This window comes from Adiantum capillus-veneris, chromosome 19 (genome assembly GCF_014529385.1).
Source record: "Adiantum capillus-veneris isolate H3 chromosome 19, ASM1452938v2, whole genome shotgun sequence".
In the NCBI taxonomy this organism is placed as follows: Eukaryota; Viridiplantae; Streptophyta; class Polypodiopsida; order Polypodiales; family Pteridaceae; genus Adiantum; species Adiantum capillus-veneris.
The window spans coordinates 127,039,405-127,058,827 of record NC_140949.1 but is presented as its reverse complement, the minus strand read 5'-3'; the positions used below and the strand labels follow the sequence as shown (position 1 = coordinate 127,058,827).

Genomic DNA, 19,423 nt, shown 5'->3' with positions numbered 1-19,423 from the left:
ATAGACACAAAACGCCGCGGCAGAAGATGGGAGTCTTGCGCTGCGAGGTGGCGATTGCGGTGATGGTGGTAGTGATGGTAGCGATGGTGCAGGGAGTGCAGGGGCTCAGCCCGTTCTTGGAGAGGGTGATGAGGGATGAGGAGGAGATAGAGAGAGCGGGCGGGAGGGTGCTATTACACAGCACCGGGGAACGTGATACATGGAGAACTAACCCGCCGCCTCCGCCTTTTAAGCCGTCCACTACACCACCGCTGGCCAAGGGCCCACCCCCACCCTACAAACCACCTACTCCACCCCCGCCCACCATTAAGACCCCGCCCAAGCCCACGCCCTCTCCCCCGCCCCCTTCCAAGTCCCCCTCTCGCCGCGGCGGCTGCAAAAAAGACCCTTATTTGTGCTTCAGCTACCGTCCGTACTCCTCCTTCAAACGCGCCCGCTGCTGCAATGACGTCTGCGTCGACCTCCACGCCAACATCAACAACTGCGGCTCCTGTGGGTCGCGCTGCCCCTGGGGCTTCTCCTGCTGCAAAGGCACCTGCTGTGACCTCAATACTGACCCCAAAAACTGCGGCGAGGTCGGCCATCGCTGCAGGAAAGGAGTGAAATGCCAGTTTGGTATGTGCGGCTACGGGGACTAAACACAAACTCATGCAAACTCTCTCTCTCTCTCTCTCTCTCTCTCTCTCTCTCTCTCGTGGTCCTGGGTTCAAGACCACCATATTTGCAAATTTAGTCCTTTCTAACCTCCCGTGGCTCCCGCAAATGGCTCGCCATGCACCTTTCCTCTTGAGCAATTTATGTTCACCAACTAAATAAATTAGATCGGCAATTGATCTAATCCTTGTTAGCATCTAATTTTCACCCTGATGTACTAATATTACATGCCTCCAACGTTATCCATTCCACCAATCTATCAAGATCCATAAAACCATGGATCTTGATAAACTTCAAATGTCATATTTAATCTCCAAGAAGATAATTTCATTAAGGGCATGGCATTAGTCTATTGTCATCTTAACCCACCCTCCTTTTTAAAACTTTGTTGTATCAATGTCAATAATCATGTAGCATTAGTTCCTCGTTTTAAGTACGATTCATGTTTGATGATAACCTCACAGTATATGTGCACGTGGTCCATTTATCATCAAATAAATTAGCAATAGTATGACTATAATTTTCACTACTTTTAAAGCATTGGCTAGTAAACCATAGCTTATAACACCACCCACTCAAAGCTTTCACTTACCCTACTAGTTACGTTGCAGACATCTACTAACAACGTGAATTCTCTATTCTTGAAGACTTGTATGTGCTTGATTAGTCATATCATTGATTGATTCATATCAGTGGACATTGCACCAAAAGATGTGCTCTTGTAATTAGTCTAGCGGAAAGTTTTGATGCCTTAATTAGAAATACCTTGCAAAAGCTCCTAATTTGGATCAGTTGCTTGGCCTACTAGGCTACTTGTTCACGTAATCATTAGCTTGTTGCATACCTAGGGGATCCACTCCTTTTGGAAAATTAAAGCACATGCCTTGTGCGTCTTAGAAAACCCCCTATTTACGATTGGTTTATGGCATTATGACTTTTAATGCTTATAAGAGCTAATATGATGAAAAATAATATTGTACCCCTATCTTACATAAAGTTTTGCATGGTTCTTTGTAAACATACTAAGGCTAAATTTGTTGAGTGGTAAATTTCTCTTTCATGTTATTTTAACATTAGTTTATATTAATATACTTTGATGAAATTCTCCTTATTCCTAAGCCTCAGGTAACCTTGACACCATAATAGAGAACACAAATAAAGAAGTAGTCATTGGGTAATCAAGAAGTACTCATTAGGTAATCAATAATAGAAATGCATGAGCATGTGTAAACTTGAATTGATTCATGTGAAAATGTTTTAGGTCTCCTGCTGAGAGCCTCTTCTTGATATAGATGCACCTCAATGTGCTTTGTGCGAGCATGAAAAATTAGGCTCCTCGCAACTGCCAATGTGCTTTGACTGTCAATGTAGATGGTGTTGGTAGTGTCCTGTCCAACACCCAAATCAACCATAAGGCGTCCGAGCCATGCACTTTGAACCGTAGCTATGATGATTGCCTTGTACTCAGCCTCACAACTAGAAGTGGCAACAATAGGTTGCTTCTTTCTCAACCATGAGATACATGAACTGCATAGCATGAAACAAAAACCACTTGTGGCTATGCATAAATATGTTGACTTGTGAGACTATAAATTGAAAAGCTGGCCTCATGTTGCATACATAGATAAGGCATCCATGGTAAAGAGTGACATTGGCAGGATCACCAACATCATGAAGACTCAATTTCAAACCTGTTTGCGTGGGAGTGGCAATAGGTTTCCAATCCTCAAGTGCAAATTTACATAGCAATGTCTCTATGTAACTTGTCTGACACAAGTCAACACCACCATCACACTGCTTAAATTGTATGGCCAGGTAATGATGCAACAACCCCAAATCTTTCATCTTGCAAGTAGCATTCAAATCAGCCTTAAATTCAGCAATATGTCTCTCGTTTGGTCTAGTGATTAGCAAATCTTCCACGTAGAGAATGACAATGAGAAGTTTATCACCCTCATGCTTTACATACAAAGTGTTTTCTGTTGGATTGTTACAAAAGCCTCGTTTGACCAAATGAGTGTCAGCTTTTTCATACCAAGCATGAGGAGATTGCTTCAACCCATACAAAGATTTCTTACATTTGCACACTTTATCCTCTTGTCCTTTCTTGACAAAATATGTCACCATTCAAGAAAGCAATAAAAATGTATGATTGATGTACATCCCAACCAAAATGAGCTGCCAATGCACATAGAAAAGGCACACTAGTCATTGAAAAGTGGGAGCAAATGTCTCTTCATAATCTATGCCTTTCTACTGTGCATAACCCTTTGCAACAAGTCGAGCCTTATATCAATCAATCTCACCATCCGGCTTGCGTTTCAACTTGTAAACCCACTTCGTACGTACCAATGGTCTTTTTGCCAGGAGGCAAATCACATGAAGTCCACGTGTCATATTCTATAAGTGCATCATATTCTAATTGCATGGAAGCCATCCAACTTTTGAATTTTGTGCTTCATCAAAAGACAAAGGTTCTTCAACATCACATATGCTAGACACATCAAAAGCATAACAACCTGATGCATAAGATGCATGGCGAGAACCAGAACGAGTATGACTAGACAAAGGTGCATCCAATTTACTATCACACAAAGTTTGCACCAACCGTTTTGACATGTTTCTAACTTACTCATTCTCAGCCCTTTTCTCAACAAGTACATCATGTACATTTGCATTAGTAATAGTCTGATCTGTAACATTTTCAGAAACCCCTCTAGGATGTATATTTACCTTATTGGAATTTACAAAGAGGCAACAAACTGTTATAAATTTCGTGTGAGCTTATATTACTGTCCCTAGTACATGACAACAAGGGCTAGACAAAATCTTCCACAAACACAACGTTATGTGAAACCAAGATATGCTTTGTTTGTAGATGGTATAACGTGTAGCCTTTTCTTCCAACACTATATTAACAAAAAAAAAAGCATTTGACAGCCTTATCATACAATTTTTTGCACTATGTTTGTGACACCAAAGCATAAGCCAAACAACCAAAAGCGCGCATGTGATCAATAAAAGGCTTTCTATGATTCCATGCTTCATATGGAGTCATAGACTGCAAAACTTTTGTAGGACACCTATTAAGTACATAAGTGGCACACATGATAGCGCGCCTCAAGACAAAACGAATGTGGAAAAGCTTGACTTTTGACCATACATTGTGTCATTTTCGTAATCGATCTATTTTTCTTCTCAGTAACGCCATTTTGATGAGTTGTATATAAAACTCTACATTGGTGTTTTATCCCACGCCTAGCCAGAAATGCATTAAATTCATGAGACATATACTCCCCCCCTCGATCGGAACGGAGGGTGCCCATAGTACATTAGGAGACATCTTGAGCCATAGCTATAATTTTTTTGAAGCACATAAACACTATGGAATTTGCTTTAAGCGGATACACCCATGCATGCTTGAAGTAGTCATCACTGAAAGAAAATAAGGCCTCAAACACCTACCTTTCCTATGTATCCTCCTCCATGCATTCCACCATTGGTGATTCCATTAGCCTCTCAAACACTATCACCGCAAACTAAGGAAGTGTACGTTACCCTTATGGATTCAAAGGATTGGTTTTCCCCGCTTAACAAAAAGTGGGGCAAACATTGGCCGGGGTCTAGATGAGAGACAATCATGAAGAACATTTGGTAGCCTCAAAGGACGCATGAGATAAAGGTCTTCTTATGGAAACTTCTATGGAGAGCCATACTAGCTGGGATGAAGGTTCTCATCAGGGGTATTGGCCCAGACAAATGCTCACAATGTAGAACAGCTAGCAAAAATCTCCCTCACCTTTTTAAGGAGTTCCTGATGATCTTTGTCTTAGCAGGGAAGATATGCAAATGGGCTCAAAAGACGGTCTAGAAAATAGGATTCTTCAAGAACGATGTCTTCTTGGGTGGGAAGGTGTTTGAGAGCCAAGCGTTGCTCATTTAACACAAATAATGAGATTTTGTTACTTCAAACATACTTGGAAGGCAAGGAACCGTCGGATCTTTGAGAATGTTGGAATTAGGGTTGCAGAGAAACACACACAGTTTGGAGAAGACGAAGGAAGCTCAAGGCACACAATAGAGAGTGTGTTACTTAGTGTGCAATGGAAAGATTGATAGCCCTAGAGTGATGGGCGTATATACAATGCACGGGGGAAAAAACCTCCTAAAGAGGGAAAAAATGCCCCGGCGGTCCTAGTGTGTTCACACACATCACTACCACATGTATATGGTAACAAACCGTGCCCTGAGGACAGGATCAGTCCACAAAGGGGAGTAAGCCCAAAGCTTTGCGGAAAGCTTCAAGCTTCTCACGAGACAATGCCTTTGTGAAAAGATCTGCAAGGTTGTCCTGTGTTGGCACATAAGCCAAGGTGATCTCTCCTGCTGAGAGCCTCTCTCTGACGAAGTGGTAATGCACCTCAATGTGCTTTGTGCGAGCATGAAAAACTGGGTTCCTCGCAACTGCCAATGCGTTCTGACTGTCAGTGTAGATAGTGTTGGCAGTGTCCTGTCCAACACCCAAATCAGCCATAAGGCGTCTGAGCCAGACACACTCAACCGTAGCTGTGAAGACTGCCCTGTACTCAGACTCACAACTCGAAGTAGCCACAGTAGGTTGCTTCTTGCTCAACCATGATATACATGAACTGCCAAGCATGAAACAAAAACCACTTGTGGACACCCGCGTGTCAAAACAACCAGCCCAATCTGAGTCCGAAAAAGCATGTAAGTCTGGCGGCAATGATCCCCCCTTGGGATAAAACAAGCCAAGATGTAAAGTGCCACTAAGGTAGCGGAAAATCCTCTTGACAGCCTGCCAATGCTTAGACCCTGGGCTATGCATAAATCTGCTGACCTGTGAGACTGCAAACTGAATATCCGGCCTCGTGTTGCATACATAAATAAGGCAACCAACAGCAGTTTGGTAAAGAGTGACATCAGCAGGATCGCCAGCATCATGTAGACTCAACTTCAAACGTGTTTCCATGGGAGTGGCAATAGGTTTGCAATCCTCAAGTCCAAACTTACATAGCAATGTCTCTATGTAACTTTTCTGACACAAGGCAATACCACCGTCACACTGCTTAAACTGTATACCCAAGTAATGATGCAACAGCCCCAAATCTTTCATCTTGAAAGTAGCATTCAAATCAGCCTTAAATTCAGCAATATGTCTCTCATTTGGTCCAGTGATCAGCAAATCATCAACATAAAGAACCACGATGAGAAATACATCACCCTCACGCTTTACATACAATGTGCTTTCTGTTGGACTGTTACGAAAGCCTTGTTTGACCAAATGAGTGTCATCTTTCTCATACCAAGCACGAGGAGATTGCTTCAACCCATACAAAGCCTTGTTACATTTGCACACTTTGTCCTCTGATCCTTTTATGACAAAACCGCGAGGCTGCGTTACATAAACTTCCTCAAATATGTCACCATTCAAGAAAGCAGTAACAATGTCTGATTGATGTACATCCCAACCAAAATGAGCTGCCAATGCACATAGAAAACTCACAGTAGTCATATGACAAGTGGGAGCAAAAGTCTCTTCATAATCTATGCCTTTTTGCTGTGCATAACCCTTTGCAACAAGTCGAGCCTTATGGCGATCAATCTCACCATCCGGCTTGCGTTTCAACTTCTAAACCCACTTCGTACCAATGGTCTTTTTGCCAGGAGGCAAATCACATAAAGTCCATGTGTCATTTTCTATAAGTGCATCATATTTTGATTGCATGGCAGCCATCCAATTTTTTGAATTCTGTGCTTCATCAAAAGATAGAGGCTCCTCAACATCATGTAAACTAGACACAGCCAAAGCATAACAATCTGATGCATAGAATGCATGGCGAGAGCCTGAACGAGTACGACTAGACAAAGGTGCATCCAAGTTATTGTCACGCAAAGTGTGCACCAGCGATTTTGGCATACCTCTAGCCTGCTCATTTTCAGCCCTTTCCTCATCAAGTACATCATGTACATCTGCATCAGTAATAGGCTGATCTAAAACATTTTCAGAAACCCCCATAGGCTGTACATTTGCCTCATTGGAACTTACATTCGTATTTCCACCACTGAAAAGAGGCAACAAAGTGTCATAAATGTCCTGTGAGCTTACATTACTGTCTCTAGTACATGACAACAAGGGCTGAACAGAATCTTCCACAAACACTACATCCCGAGAAACCAGAATACGTTTTGTTTGCGGATGATACAACCTGTAACCTTTGCTTTCAGCACTATAACCAACAAAAATACATTTGACAACCTTATCATCCAATTTTTTGCGCTGCACTTGTGGCACCAAAGCATATGCCAAACAACCAAAAACACGCATGTGCTCAATAGAAGGTTTTCTATCATGCCATGCTTCATATGGAGTAATAGACTGCAAAGCTTTCGTAGGACACCTGTTAAGTACATAAGTGGCACACATGATGGCCTTAAGCCAAAAAGAATGCGGTAAAGCTTGACTTTTGACCATACATCGTGCCATTTCCGTCAGTGACCTGTTTTTCCTCTCAGCAACACCATTTTGCTGAGGCGTATAAGGCACTGTACATTGGTGTTTTATCCCACGACTAGCCAGAAATGCATTAAATTCATGAGACATATACTCCCCCCCTCGATCGGAACGGAGGGTGCCCATAGTACATTTCGAGACATTTTCAGCCATAGCTAGAAATTGTTTGAAGCACATAAAAACTTCGGACTTCGCTTTAAGCGGAAATACCCATGCATGCCTAGAGTAATCATCAATGAAAGTCACGAAGTACAGGTAATTGCCCAAGGACGGAGTTTACATGGGCCCACAAACATCACTATGCACAAGCTGCAACCTGCATGTGGCCCGAACTGAACCATCCTTTGGAAACTTAGAACGCTGCATCTTACCCAAAATACAGCCTTCACAAACATGTTTGACAGGTGCTTCAAGAGGCGGCAAAGAAGCAACCATATTAGATTTCTGCAAACGCAACAAACTGGCAAAATTTAGATGACCAAAACATGCATGCCAAAGTTTTGCATCTGAAATAGCCCTTGAATCTGCAACAACATTTGCAAAATTTTGTCCACACTTGTCATACAAAGTGAGCTTATACAGCCCATGGCACAAAAGCCCAGATGCAACAATTTCATCACCAAAACCGAGATCATGAACTGTACATCTGTCATCCACAAATTTGACTACAAGTCCAAGTCTAGCAAGTGCAGATACAGACAAGAGATTCTTCTTGATCCCAGGTACATAAAGTGCATCAACAAGTGTGAAAGAATTGCCATTAGCAGCAGTAAGCACAATCTTTCCAACTCCTTGAACTGGATAAGAGGCATTGTTGGCACAAGTGACTGAATTCCCATGAGGGACAGACTCGAGAGAGGTAAACAATTCACGATGTGAGGTAATGTGCTTTGTAGCACCACTGTCGAAATACCACACATGTGAATCTGCAGCAACTGACAAGCATGCATCATGGACAGCAGGATTGTAAGTGCACTCTGCGCTAAAAGCCCATTCTGCATCAACATCAGCATTACAGTCTCCTTTCACAGAAGACTCAACAATGGCTGCATTTGTAGTGGAACCAGCATTTGCAGTGGAACCACCCTCTTTCTTCTTAGCCTCTTTGGCCTTCAACTTAGGACACGACTTGATCAAGTGATCATTGGATTTACAATAATGGCAACGCATCTTCTTTTTGACCTTATCACCAGAATTGCCAGACGAAGTACTGCCAGCAGAAGCATTAGGAACATAATTTTTTTCACTCGCAGTAGAACCATAAGAAGTGGCTGTATTACTGTTACCACCCTTTCTTTGAGAAGCAATAAAAGCCTGTTCAACTGCACGCTGCCTAGTCCTGTTTTTTCTAGAAAGTGACTCTTGCAACAGCAATGTGCATAATGCATCAAACTTGACAACTTCAGGATTTCCTTGGGTCATCAGTCTCCAAGTACTAGCAAAAGTTTGGTAGGAATCCGGTAAGGCATCAAGAACAGTCTGCACAAGGAAACTGTCTGAAATGACTTCACCTGTAGAAATAAGCTGCTCATTGATATCCTTGACACTAGCAAGGAAAGTGTCCATATCATCTTCCTCATGTATAATCTTCGACTCCAGCTCTTTACGCAGCAAAGCAATTTTAGCCTCATTGCGGCTTGCATAAAGACCTGCTAGAATATCCCAAGCCTGTTTTGCAGATTTTGCTGAACGGATGTGAGGAACAATGGTGCGCTTCACAGACAACGCAATCAATGCATGAGCATGCGCATCCTTAACATCCCAACGAGCTTGTTCTGCCGTAGGCAAAACAACTCTAACAGATGCAATCCTTGCAGCAAGACCTGCAACATCCTCAACATCGCCTACATCCTCAGAACCAAGACGTACATCAATGCCCTTCACAATGTTCCAGACACCCTTTGACACAAGAACATGTTGCATCATATAAGCCCACATAGGGTAGTTGTCCCCATCCAACCTGTCCTCAGCAGCAAACATATTGAACACATCTGTGTTGTTGTTGTCAGCCATGGTAAATACTGCACTTGATGTGAAAACTGCCCGAAAATAGGAGAAACGGAGCGGGAACAACCTGTGCTATATAGCACAAACCGTAGAAGACTGTAAGGCACCTGCTATGCAGAAAACAGCACTGACAAAAATTCTGCACAAAATGACGAAATAGCCTATGCAGTACTGCCTGTAGTGGAAACGGAGGCCGAAATGAGCCCAAATTAAAAAAATGAGCCCAAATCAAAATTTTTGTCAACCTGCGAACGCTCGCCAAAGCTCACTGAAATCGGAGAAAGTGAGCAGGCGTGTGCTGGAGCAACTGGCGACAAAGCCCGGGAGGACGTGACCTGCTCTGATACCAATTGTTGGAATTAGGGTTGCAGAGAAACACACACAGCTTGGAGAAGATGAAGGAAGCTCAAGGCACACAATAGAGAGTGTGTTACTTAGTGTGCAATGGAAAGATTGATAGCCCTAGAGTGATGGGCGTATATACAATGCACGGGGGAAAAAACCTCCTAAAGAGGGAAAAAATGCCCCGGCGGTCCTAGTGTGTTCACACACATCACTACCACATGTATATGGTAACAGACAACTCCATGAAAATAGCTAAGTTGACATGGATAATCCAAGAAAGTAGGGGAATGATCATCAATATTGGGAAGCAGATGAACTCTGAGGAATGGAACATGACCATCGGTACCACTTTGATGGACTGGCATGGATAAAAGGATGGGCTCATCCATTGTCATGGGGTGTCTCCGTTATATTAGCCTATGTATCTATAACCCTTCGAAGATGTCATGGCTCGCCATGAGCATGGAATAAACTTGTAAATTTTTGGGTTTGTCAACTTTAATCTACCCACCATTGTGAGTTTTGAAAAAAAAAAAGGTTAGGTTAGTTAGACTTCAATACCTTTGGGCCTCTAAACCCTTTGCTTTTTAGAGCTTGGTAAAACTCTCAGGTTTCAATATTATGACGAATGGGGACATAAATTTTAATCTGTTGTATGTGCTCACATTTATCACGATGTGGCAAGGCATTATATTGATTTTTAGTTGCACTCCTACTGCGAGCGTGGACCCTATGTACTGAAAAAAATGAGAATTCTAGCTAGATGGATTTATAGGATAGAGATAGATATGCAACTTATGGTTTGAGATTGACCTCTCTTCCCTAGAAAGATACACTACAGTATTTGGGAGTGATTTCACTAACTGTGCTACATATGGGAGTTTTTTTTTTACCATAAAGGGCGAGAGCAGAATTATATTAAAGAAGAAGCGCAATTACAAAGGACTACCACATGGGGTATAGTTCGATCAATAGATAGAAAATCTTTGGTGTTCAAAATTAAAATCTTAGTGAGGGTTCTAATCTATTAGGGAAATCAAGAACTTATGCAGGTGGGCGACAAGCCGAATACCATTACTGTGTAGCCTCCTTAATCTTTCCCCATCCGCTCGGCATTCATCCAGCATTCTCTGTAAGTGTGTATATGATCCATCAAGAAGTACCTCTTACTGTTTGTTTATATTGGCGTTGTTGTAGAAACTCATGCAGTCCAAGAGTACCTTGAAGCTAGCTTCATAGATACGGCATTGATCCAGCTTTAGTTGATTCACCTGTAAGGAAAAGTAGTAAAACAGTTCTCTCATACTTTTAGTCTGGTAAGTTATGTTAAAAAGCCTGTCATTTTGGTCAGACCAGATAATCCAGAAAAATTTCCCTCTTATTCTATTCCAGACCACTGAAAATAACGACACCGAGTCACCCAGTAGTAATTGTTTCCAACTTAAAGTGCACCCAAGCCCATCACTCAGGGGGGACAGAATCTCTAGACTTTTGGGGCAGTTCATAAAGAGGTGTGGGATGTCCTCCTTGGCCCTATTGCATCTGTTGCAGAGCCCAGTTCCTAGCCCTCCAAGCCTCATCCTGTGACCCATCCATACTACCTTGTGGAGGATTAACCAGAGCAGAGTTGAGTATTTGGCTGGGATTCCTCTGTTCCAAATTGCCTAAAATTTGAAGGCCCATTGGCGGCGATCCAGTGAAGTCCTCCACTTTCTGTTGAGTGAGGCGTGTAGTGGTTCTAGAAGGTTTGGGGATAGGGTGGGGGGGTTAGGCAGAGCACTCCCACTAGACCAGTACATAGCCTTGAAGGAGGGGTCAAGGTCACTCGAAAGTGTCCATTCCAACTCCTTTGGGAAGAAGGATTTCCTGCTGGAAATCAGAGATAGTTCCCAGGGTTGCAGGTTGTACCGACTTGTGAGCTCGATTTGGGAGAGCCACTTGTGCTCCAATCTGTGCCACAAGTTTCTCCACGTTGTAATGCCCTTGTTGTGTATGCGCTTAGCTATCCTGCTCTGAGCCTAGTTTGGGGGGGGGGGGGGGGGGGGAATCGGAGACATCGACCACCAAATTGATTCATGGGCTCTTAGGTTAAGACTGTTTTTTGAGTCCCAATTTACTCTAAGGTGATTTTTGTACCCGTTCCACGCTCCCCACAATGATTTAAGGAGGAGGAAGCCGCTGGGCGTTATCTCGACTGGTCCAAAGAAGACTGTTAGCCATGGAAAAGGGTGCATCCCATTGTTCCCTTTAGCTTTGAATTTGCTAATGTTCCTAAACAACAATGAGGCTCACTCCTCCTTGGGGTTGTCCAATGCTTTGAGGATGAGTTTGACTGCTAGTTTGTCTACCCATCTACTGAAGTTGGTGAGGCCGAGGCCCCCTTGTTCCTTGGGGAGGCAGCATACATCCCAACTATCCTTGGCTAGACCCTTCCTCATTGGGTCACCTGACCAAAGGAAGTTTCTGCATGCCCTGGTTATGTCTTTCAACTGGGAGTCAGGAGGGCTCCAACAGGAGAGGAAGAACATGACATAACAGGAAATAAAGTGCTTGATGACCAGAGCCCTCCCTGCAATATCTGCCTGAAATCCTATCCACATCAATTTTTTTTGGAGGAGAAACACTCCAGTACCCATTGCCACCTCTATGCCATAGATACCCTAAACCAAAATGGGATACCTAGGTGCCTGAAGATGACCCCATCTTTTAAGATTGAGCATCCTTGTTCAGTAATCCATCTTGGGAGTGGAGAGAGGGATGCTCTGATTCCAATCTTGGAGTGGTTAATCCGAGATCTCGAGGCAGAGCAGAAAGTCCTCAGACATCCCCAGAAGCATTGGAGTGATTGCTCATCGTTGTTGAGTAAGCCATTGGTGTCATCACCGAATTGTGAGAGGCATTGTTGTCTACCATCTGGTAGTGAGATTCCTTTGAGTGACCCATCCCCCATTTTAGCTTTGACCAACCAATTGAGAGAGTCTGCCGAGGTCGCAAAGAGTAAAGGGGCAAGGGGGCATCCCTATCGTACTGAGCGATTGAGAGGAAATGGGTCAGAAATGCCATTGTTGAGTGCTACCCTTGCCTGGGCATTTCCTAGAAGAGTCTTGACGAGCCTAATCATACCTGGACCGAAGCCCATCATGGTCAGGCAGTCGAGGATGAATGTCCATTCTAATCTGTCGTAAGCTTTTTCGAAGTCAACTTTGACAAAGACAAAATCCTGATGGGATTCTTTTGCATATTCAATTCCTTCCCACATAGCAATAACAGCTTCCATGATTCTCCGTCCTTTGATGAAGCATTGTTGCTCAGTGCACAACCACTCGGCTAGAGCTAGGGAAATTCTAAGTGCTATGGCTTTGGCGAAGATTTTGTATGCTAATTCAGCATGGTGAGCGATGTCCAGTTAGAGATGACTTCCTTGGGGCCTCTCTTATGTAGGAGTTTAATGACTCCCATCTTGAGTTGAACTGGTAGGGCTCCCTATTTAACTTATGATTCCTCCCACACTCTAAGGAGGATGGGAGAGAGTACTTCCTTGAACGTCTGATAGAATTCAGCTGGAAGCCCATCTATGCTAGGAGAAAATCAAGAAATGCACACCGAGAGTGATCCCCACTCACCTAGCGGTCCAGCTTGATTCAGGCCTTACAGTGTGGGAAATAAAAAAGGCAATTGATTCTTTAAAACCCAAGTAGATATGGGAGTTTCCAAAAGCAATCATGTAAGGAGCTTTTACGATAGGAGGGGTTCTAAAATGCAAACATTTTAGGAAATTTAATAGAGGTACATTAACACAACGGGGTTTTATATTCGATTTTGAAAAAAATCCTAAAACAAAGGGTCATTTTATTCATTCAAACATGTTAAAAGAGGGGTTTTTTTAATACCCCGCAAACGCACGTCATATAGCCCGGGTACTGAATGGTGAACCCCACGAGTGTGATGGTAGCCCTCATTTGATCCTTTTTAAGTCCATCTCAAAGCTAGCTCAAGTATTTCTTGGAGTCCATTCAATAATGCTCCTCCTCAATGGGAGGCAATCCAGTCTCCTAATCCCCGACCCCTTACTTCCAAGGATCAACATGAGATGAGATCTCAAACCAGGGATTTCATTAATGTAATCACGATCGGGTGATTACGTCAATAACTCTAATATTCACACAAAAAAGTCACGTGATTGCGTTAATTGTTAACGTGACTTTGATTTTGACCTGTAAAAACCTATAGAGCCGGTTAGCCCTCCGGGGTTTCTATTTTTCCCTGCGGGGTCTGCTGGGATTTTTCATTTTCCCGGCGGGCCTGCCGGGTATATGCAGTAGCCCGGCAGGCCCGTCGGGAAAATTAAAAAGGCCCGCGAGAGTAATTATATATAGTAAATAGTGTGCTAACCTCGGTCTTTTAGTTAGGCAAATCCTTGGGGAGTGTATCCGAGTGCCGGGTATAGTCATCTCCTTGTGAATTGACCTAAGGTTACAGAGTCACAGGTCTTTTTTTGGGCCGAACGTGATTCTTAATTCGGTCACCACTTCTAAAAAGTTTTAATTCGTTTAACAACATAAAGGTACGAAACCAAAACAAATGAAAACTTGGAGAATCATGCTCATTGCGAAGAAGCCATTGGTCCAAATGAGGGCTGTAACTGGTTTTAGAAGATGAACATATGTAAATGACGAGTCGATAGTCAAGGGTCGGCTGTCCTCTACTAGTGTACCGGGAATATAAAGATCCTTGAAGTCTTGCATTTGAGTTGATTTACACTTGTCACTCCACAATATAAGAGCTATAATCCTTGATTGGGTTAAAATAGCTTTTATATATTGAATTGGTTGCTTGGGTAGGCTACAATCCTTCACTGGGTACAAGTAGTCCTCAATTGAGTGATTATATTGAAGATTTATTTGCATTAGTTCATGCATTGGTTTATACAGAGAGTGCATTATGTATTACGATAGATTATTAGTGCATGAAATGGCCAATCATATATTTTATTGCTTTCGTTTGTTTTTTTGTAGCAAATGAAATTAGATGTGTCTTATTGTTTGCAAATCAAAGTGGACATATAAATAATCATTATAATAATAATTTCATAGAGAGATTCATAGCATTGTTATAATTATTATCCCATGCATAGACTACATTGCAATGTGTATGGTTGCTCACAATATAGGTGATCGATATGTGGATTGAGTACCGTGCATTGAAAATCTCATATTATGCATCATGGTTACTTTCATATTTCCAAATGGTTTTAAAATTATAATATATATTGAAAATAAGAAAAATGTTTCAAAAACTGAACATCTTATTCTTTTGTCTTCAGTTTTAATTTAAAAGCAATGGAGAAAAATGTGGGCACAAGTGGTACGAAGAAGCCAAAGAATAAAAAAGCTCCTGGCAAAGAGTGGGATTATGCTCACAACATATACGGCCAATATATGGAGTGGCAATGTAAATTTTGTCACACAACAAAATCAGGCGGTGCAGCACGTATTAGGGATCATTTTTTGGGTGGCGCTAAAAACAGTTGTAAGAAATGTGAACATCCTGAGGCACCTGCAAATGCAAAGCATTTGAGAGAAGAGCTCGCCAAAAAGTGTGGCAAGAGACAACAGATATATAGCTCTGTGCCTTTGAGTCAAGAGTTCCCAGAGCCAACTATTAACTCCACAGATCCTGTAGTGACGCCAACTAACCTTGGAGAACAACCTGCGCAAGGAGAGGAAATTCCAGACAGTCTTCCTTTTAAACGTTACAATGAAGGTGGACTTTGTCAAATGTGTCAAAAATCATTACATCAAAGCTTTCGAGTACAGTCTCTAGAAGAAGCACAAACTGCACTTGCCAAATCAATATTCTTTACTAAAGTGCTTTGGTCATGGTAGACAACAATCATTGGAAGGCTCCTTGGAAGAAAATTGGTGAGTTTGGTCGAGGATTTTCAGCTCCTTCTTATCACACGATAAGAAATGTTTTCTTGGACAAATGTTACATCGAAGTCAAAGAGTGTGTTGGCAAAATAATATTTTGCTTTCAGGATGTACAATTGTGAGTGATGGATGGTCAAATGTTCAGAGAAGACCGCTGATCAATGTAATGTTGGTTTGTCCAAGGGGAGAAACGTTTATAAAGGCGATTGATAGTTTTGGTGCAATTAAAAGTGGCAAATACATTTCTGAGGTCTTGATTAATATAATTAAAGAAATTGGTGCTGAACATGTCGTTCAAGTAGTCATGGACAACGGAAAGAATTGTAAAAGCGCCAGTAAATTAATAAAGAAGTGCTTTCCACACATTTTTGCCAATGGTTGTAATGCGCACTGCTTGAACTTGGTGCTGAAAGATTGGTACACTAGCGAAGAAACCACATGGTTCGCCAAAATAATTGATACAGCACGTCAGGTTGTGTAATTTATTTTGAAATGACAAAGAGTGCTCGATTTGTATAGGATGCGCATGTCAGTGATGCTAAAACTTCCTGTTGAAACTTGGTTCTGCACACACTTTTATACCTTGGAATCACTTCTCCGTAATAAATGTGTTGTGATTGACACAATTAATTGCGCGGCCTTTGATGAATGGCAGCTTGAGCAGAAAGAAAAGTAAAAGATAAAATTACATGTCTACATGGCAATGTAAACAAGGTTGCTTGGTGGAGGAGTGTAATGGATGCATACCATGTAATGATGCCCGTTATGTTCGCGACCCGCAATCTTGATCAAAGGGCGCCAAACTTGGGCAAAGTGTGGATGACATGGTGGTCAGTCCAACAGAGTCTTGAAAATCCTGAAGAGCTGAAAGAGTTTGTAGTAGAGAAGGAGTGGCGATTACCATTCCCTGGCAAACAACGAAAATTTTTGGCTAAGTATTTTCATGCAAGGTGGAAGAGCGCTCATAGTCCACTCCATAGCGTGGCTTACATGCTCGATCCAGAGTATTGGAATTAAGATCTGATGTCCAATACAGAGGTGGTAGGCAATTTCTATCACGTGGTCAACCCGTTCTACTCCAACGTTCAGGACCGAATTGATTGCATCAAAGAAATGAGTGCATTTATATTAAAAGAAGGTCCTTTTGCGAATGATTTTGTACAGGTAATGGCAAAAGAGCAACCTGCATGGAAGTGGTGGATGATGAATGGTGGAGAGCATTACTCTACCTTACGTCCCCTTGCAATGAAAGTACTCACACAATGTGCAGAAAAATCAAGTTGAGAGAGAAACTGGAGTATGTACAAGTATGTTCACAACACTATTCGCAACAGACTATTAGCAGACAGAGTAGAAAAATTAGTGTATATGTATTGCAACAAAAAGATACTGAATCACATCGAAAGTGCTGGCTACGAGGAGGAAATGCCAACCTGGTTGTATGATTGTCAAAACAAAGATGAAGAGGAGTTCAATGTTGGTGTATCTCAATGCACTATAGACGAAATAGAAGAGAATTTGATAATAGATGTGGAGTTTGAATTACAAGGAGAACCACAACACTCAGAATTAGAACCAGATAACAACTCAACCGATTCAATATAGCTTGAGAGTAGAATGAGTAAATGTCAAAAACCATTGTAAAAGACCTTGTATTCAAATGTGTTTTGAGTAATTACAATGCTTCATATTCGCGATAGTACATACTTTGTTGATCTCAATTGTGTTGCCTTGAAGCAGCATTTTGCTCATCAAACAGATTTCTAATTGTGCTAGGGGTATCTGGGCGTGCTTGCTTGAATTTATATTTGTTTTCCATACCAAACATAATATATATTCCTTGTGGAATATCTTGTGAACAGATTGCGCATTGACTACTATTTTGCATGAAACAAATAAGACAAACTAATTGATAATAATGACTACATGTTAATGTATAATATCCACTCCATCCATCAAAATTCTTGTAGCAAACTGGACATTGGGAAGATGAGGATGCATCTGAAGTAGACGAGGGAACCAACTCTGGATGCAAGACAAGGTGGCTGATGCGTGTCCCTTGTACATGTGTTGGATTCACTCACTGCGTCAGATTTTGAACGTCTTGACTTAAGCGGTGAATGCTTTTCTCCATCCGGACTTGTGAGGGTTGCGGTGTTTGGGTGGCTATAAAAAGCCGTGTTATTTTTGTATCTTTCTCTACCAACTGTGTCGTGTAAAGATCCTTCTCTCTTTTTAACTATAGGTCGGCGCCTTCCACTATTAATGCCAGCTCATCTCGAGTGAAAGTGACACACCTCTCCCTTAAATCATGAGTGGCAATAGTGGTCTCCTTTGACGAGAAGTCTATTGGTCGCTATTGCACAAAGTGAACATATAACATTTTTGCAGAATATAGCACACAATCTGCATTGTGCAGGGGATGGCCATAAACCTCCAAATAAATCCTCTGAGTGTTATCTTTGATCGCATCATGGTTGCACTTCAAAACCTTCCACCTTCCTTTCTTGATCTCTGCGTCCTCACATGGCCATATTGTCTTGATCATGTCCTTTGTCACTTCTTTATTTATCTCTTTCCATTCCATATGGTTTGGATTTTCCCACTTTGAGAGTCGGCGAGCAGTATGCATCGCCTGTTGTGCCGACATGCCGTGTGCCAGAGACTTCATGCGCTGCAATGCATTAACAGCCGCTTGTTGTTGATCATCAGGCAGTGATTGGGTGCCAATATCTTGTTCTTCATTGGCCATTTTCTCTTAGAGCTACAGTCAACAGATAGACAAATATTCAATATCATTGGCAAATATATATTCTCACTCATTGGGACACTGTGCAGAATCCACTAAATAAAACCACAACAAATGCGACTAATTGAACCACAATTAGGTGAACCACTTCAAACCACATAATACACTTCAATAAAAAAAAGAATACCCTCGACAAGATATATGTATATCATAAATCAGATAAAATGATGGCGCAAGTTCAACAAGTGGATGTTCGACAGGGTTAGGGTTTGTCTTTAAATGTTCTTTGAAAAATATCAACACGTCAAAAGCATTCCTTCTTTGGTCCCACTCTTTTAACTTCATCCAAAAATCTATTTTAATTCGAATAGCCCTCATAACATCTTCGTCGATCCGAGTGGTGAAAAATTTCTTCTGGAAAATAAACTTTTTCTGGATGCACTCCAAAAATCTGCCAGCATGTCGAATAGGTAGCCCAATGCATAAATGTCGCTCGCTTTTGTGTATGCATCTGTGCACCGTGGATCGTATAGTTCGGGAGCAATCCATGGTCGCTTAGCCATCTCGGCATTCGTTGCTCTCTATGTATTCAAAATTGCTTCGTCCGATTGTGCGCTTGGATGCAGATAATTATTTGCTACGTGCTTAGCTGGTGTGCTCAGTATGATACCCCAATCAATCATGCCGACGCGGGGTTTATTGGCGCGAGTAAAGTCCAACATTACGTTGAACGGGTGCAGGTCACTGTGCACTATACCGGCCGAGCAGGAAGTCGCAACACCGTCGATTAAGGCATGACAAATTGCTGACATCTGCTCGATCACTGCTTTGATCCGCACCGTGTCTATCTCGCTTACAGGAAGATTTGTTTACAGGCAATGACCTCCAACCGTGTTGTAGCCTGTGCATGTGTTGTATGAACAATCTGTGAACGAACAGTAAGCGACACATCATGTCTCCCACGGTACCCCCATTGTAGTATAGGAATATCATGATCCAAGGAGCTTCTGTAGTAAACCTAACGCACCTTACAATGGAGGGGTGAAGCGTTTGCATTCCTTGCTCTATCTGAAAGCTATCAAATTTTGCCTCACTCCCTCCCTTGTAACATTTTCCTACATATGTAATGTGGTCTGGAAAAAATGAGATGCCTTTGATGGTGTACAATGTACACACACCGAAGGAGCCTGATCCAATCCTCCATAC

General features: G+C 42.1%; 1 protein-coding gene across 1 annotated transcript; it reads left to right on the top strand.

Annotated features, from left to right (window-relative positions):
- Positions 1 to 23: 23 nt before the first annotated feature.
- On the top strand, positions 24 to 782 carry LOC147434825 (uncharacterized). Its single transcript, XM_086490034.1, has one exon. The coding sequence runs from the start codon at positions 27 to 29 to the stop codon at positions 636 to 638; it is 612 nt and encodes a 203-aa protein (XP_086346160.1). The 5' UTR covers positions 24 to 26; the 3' UTR covers positions 639 to 782.
- The last annotated feature ends 18,641 nt before the right edge of the window (positions 783 to 19,423 follow it).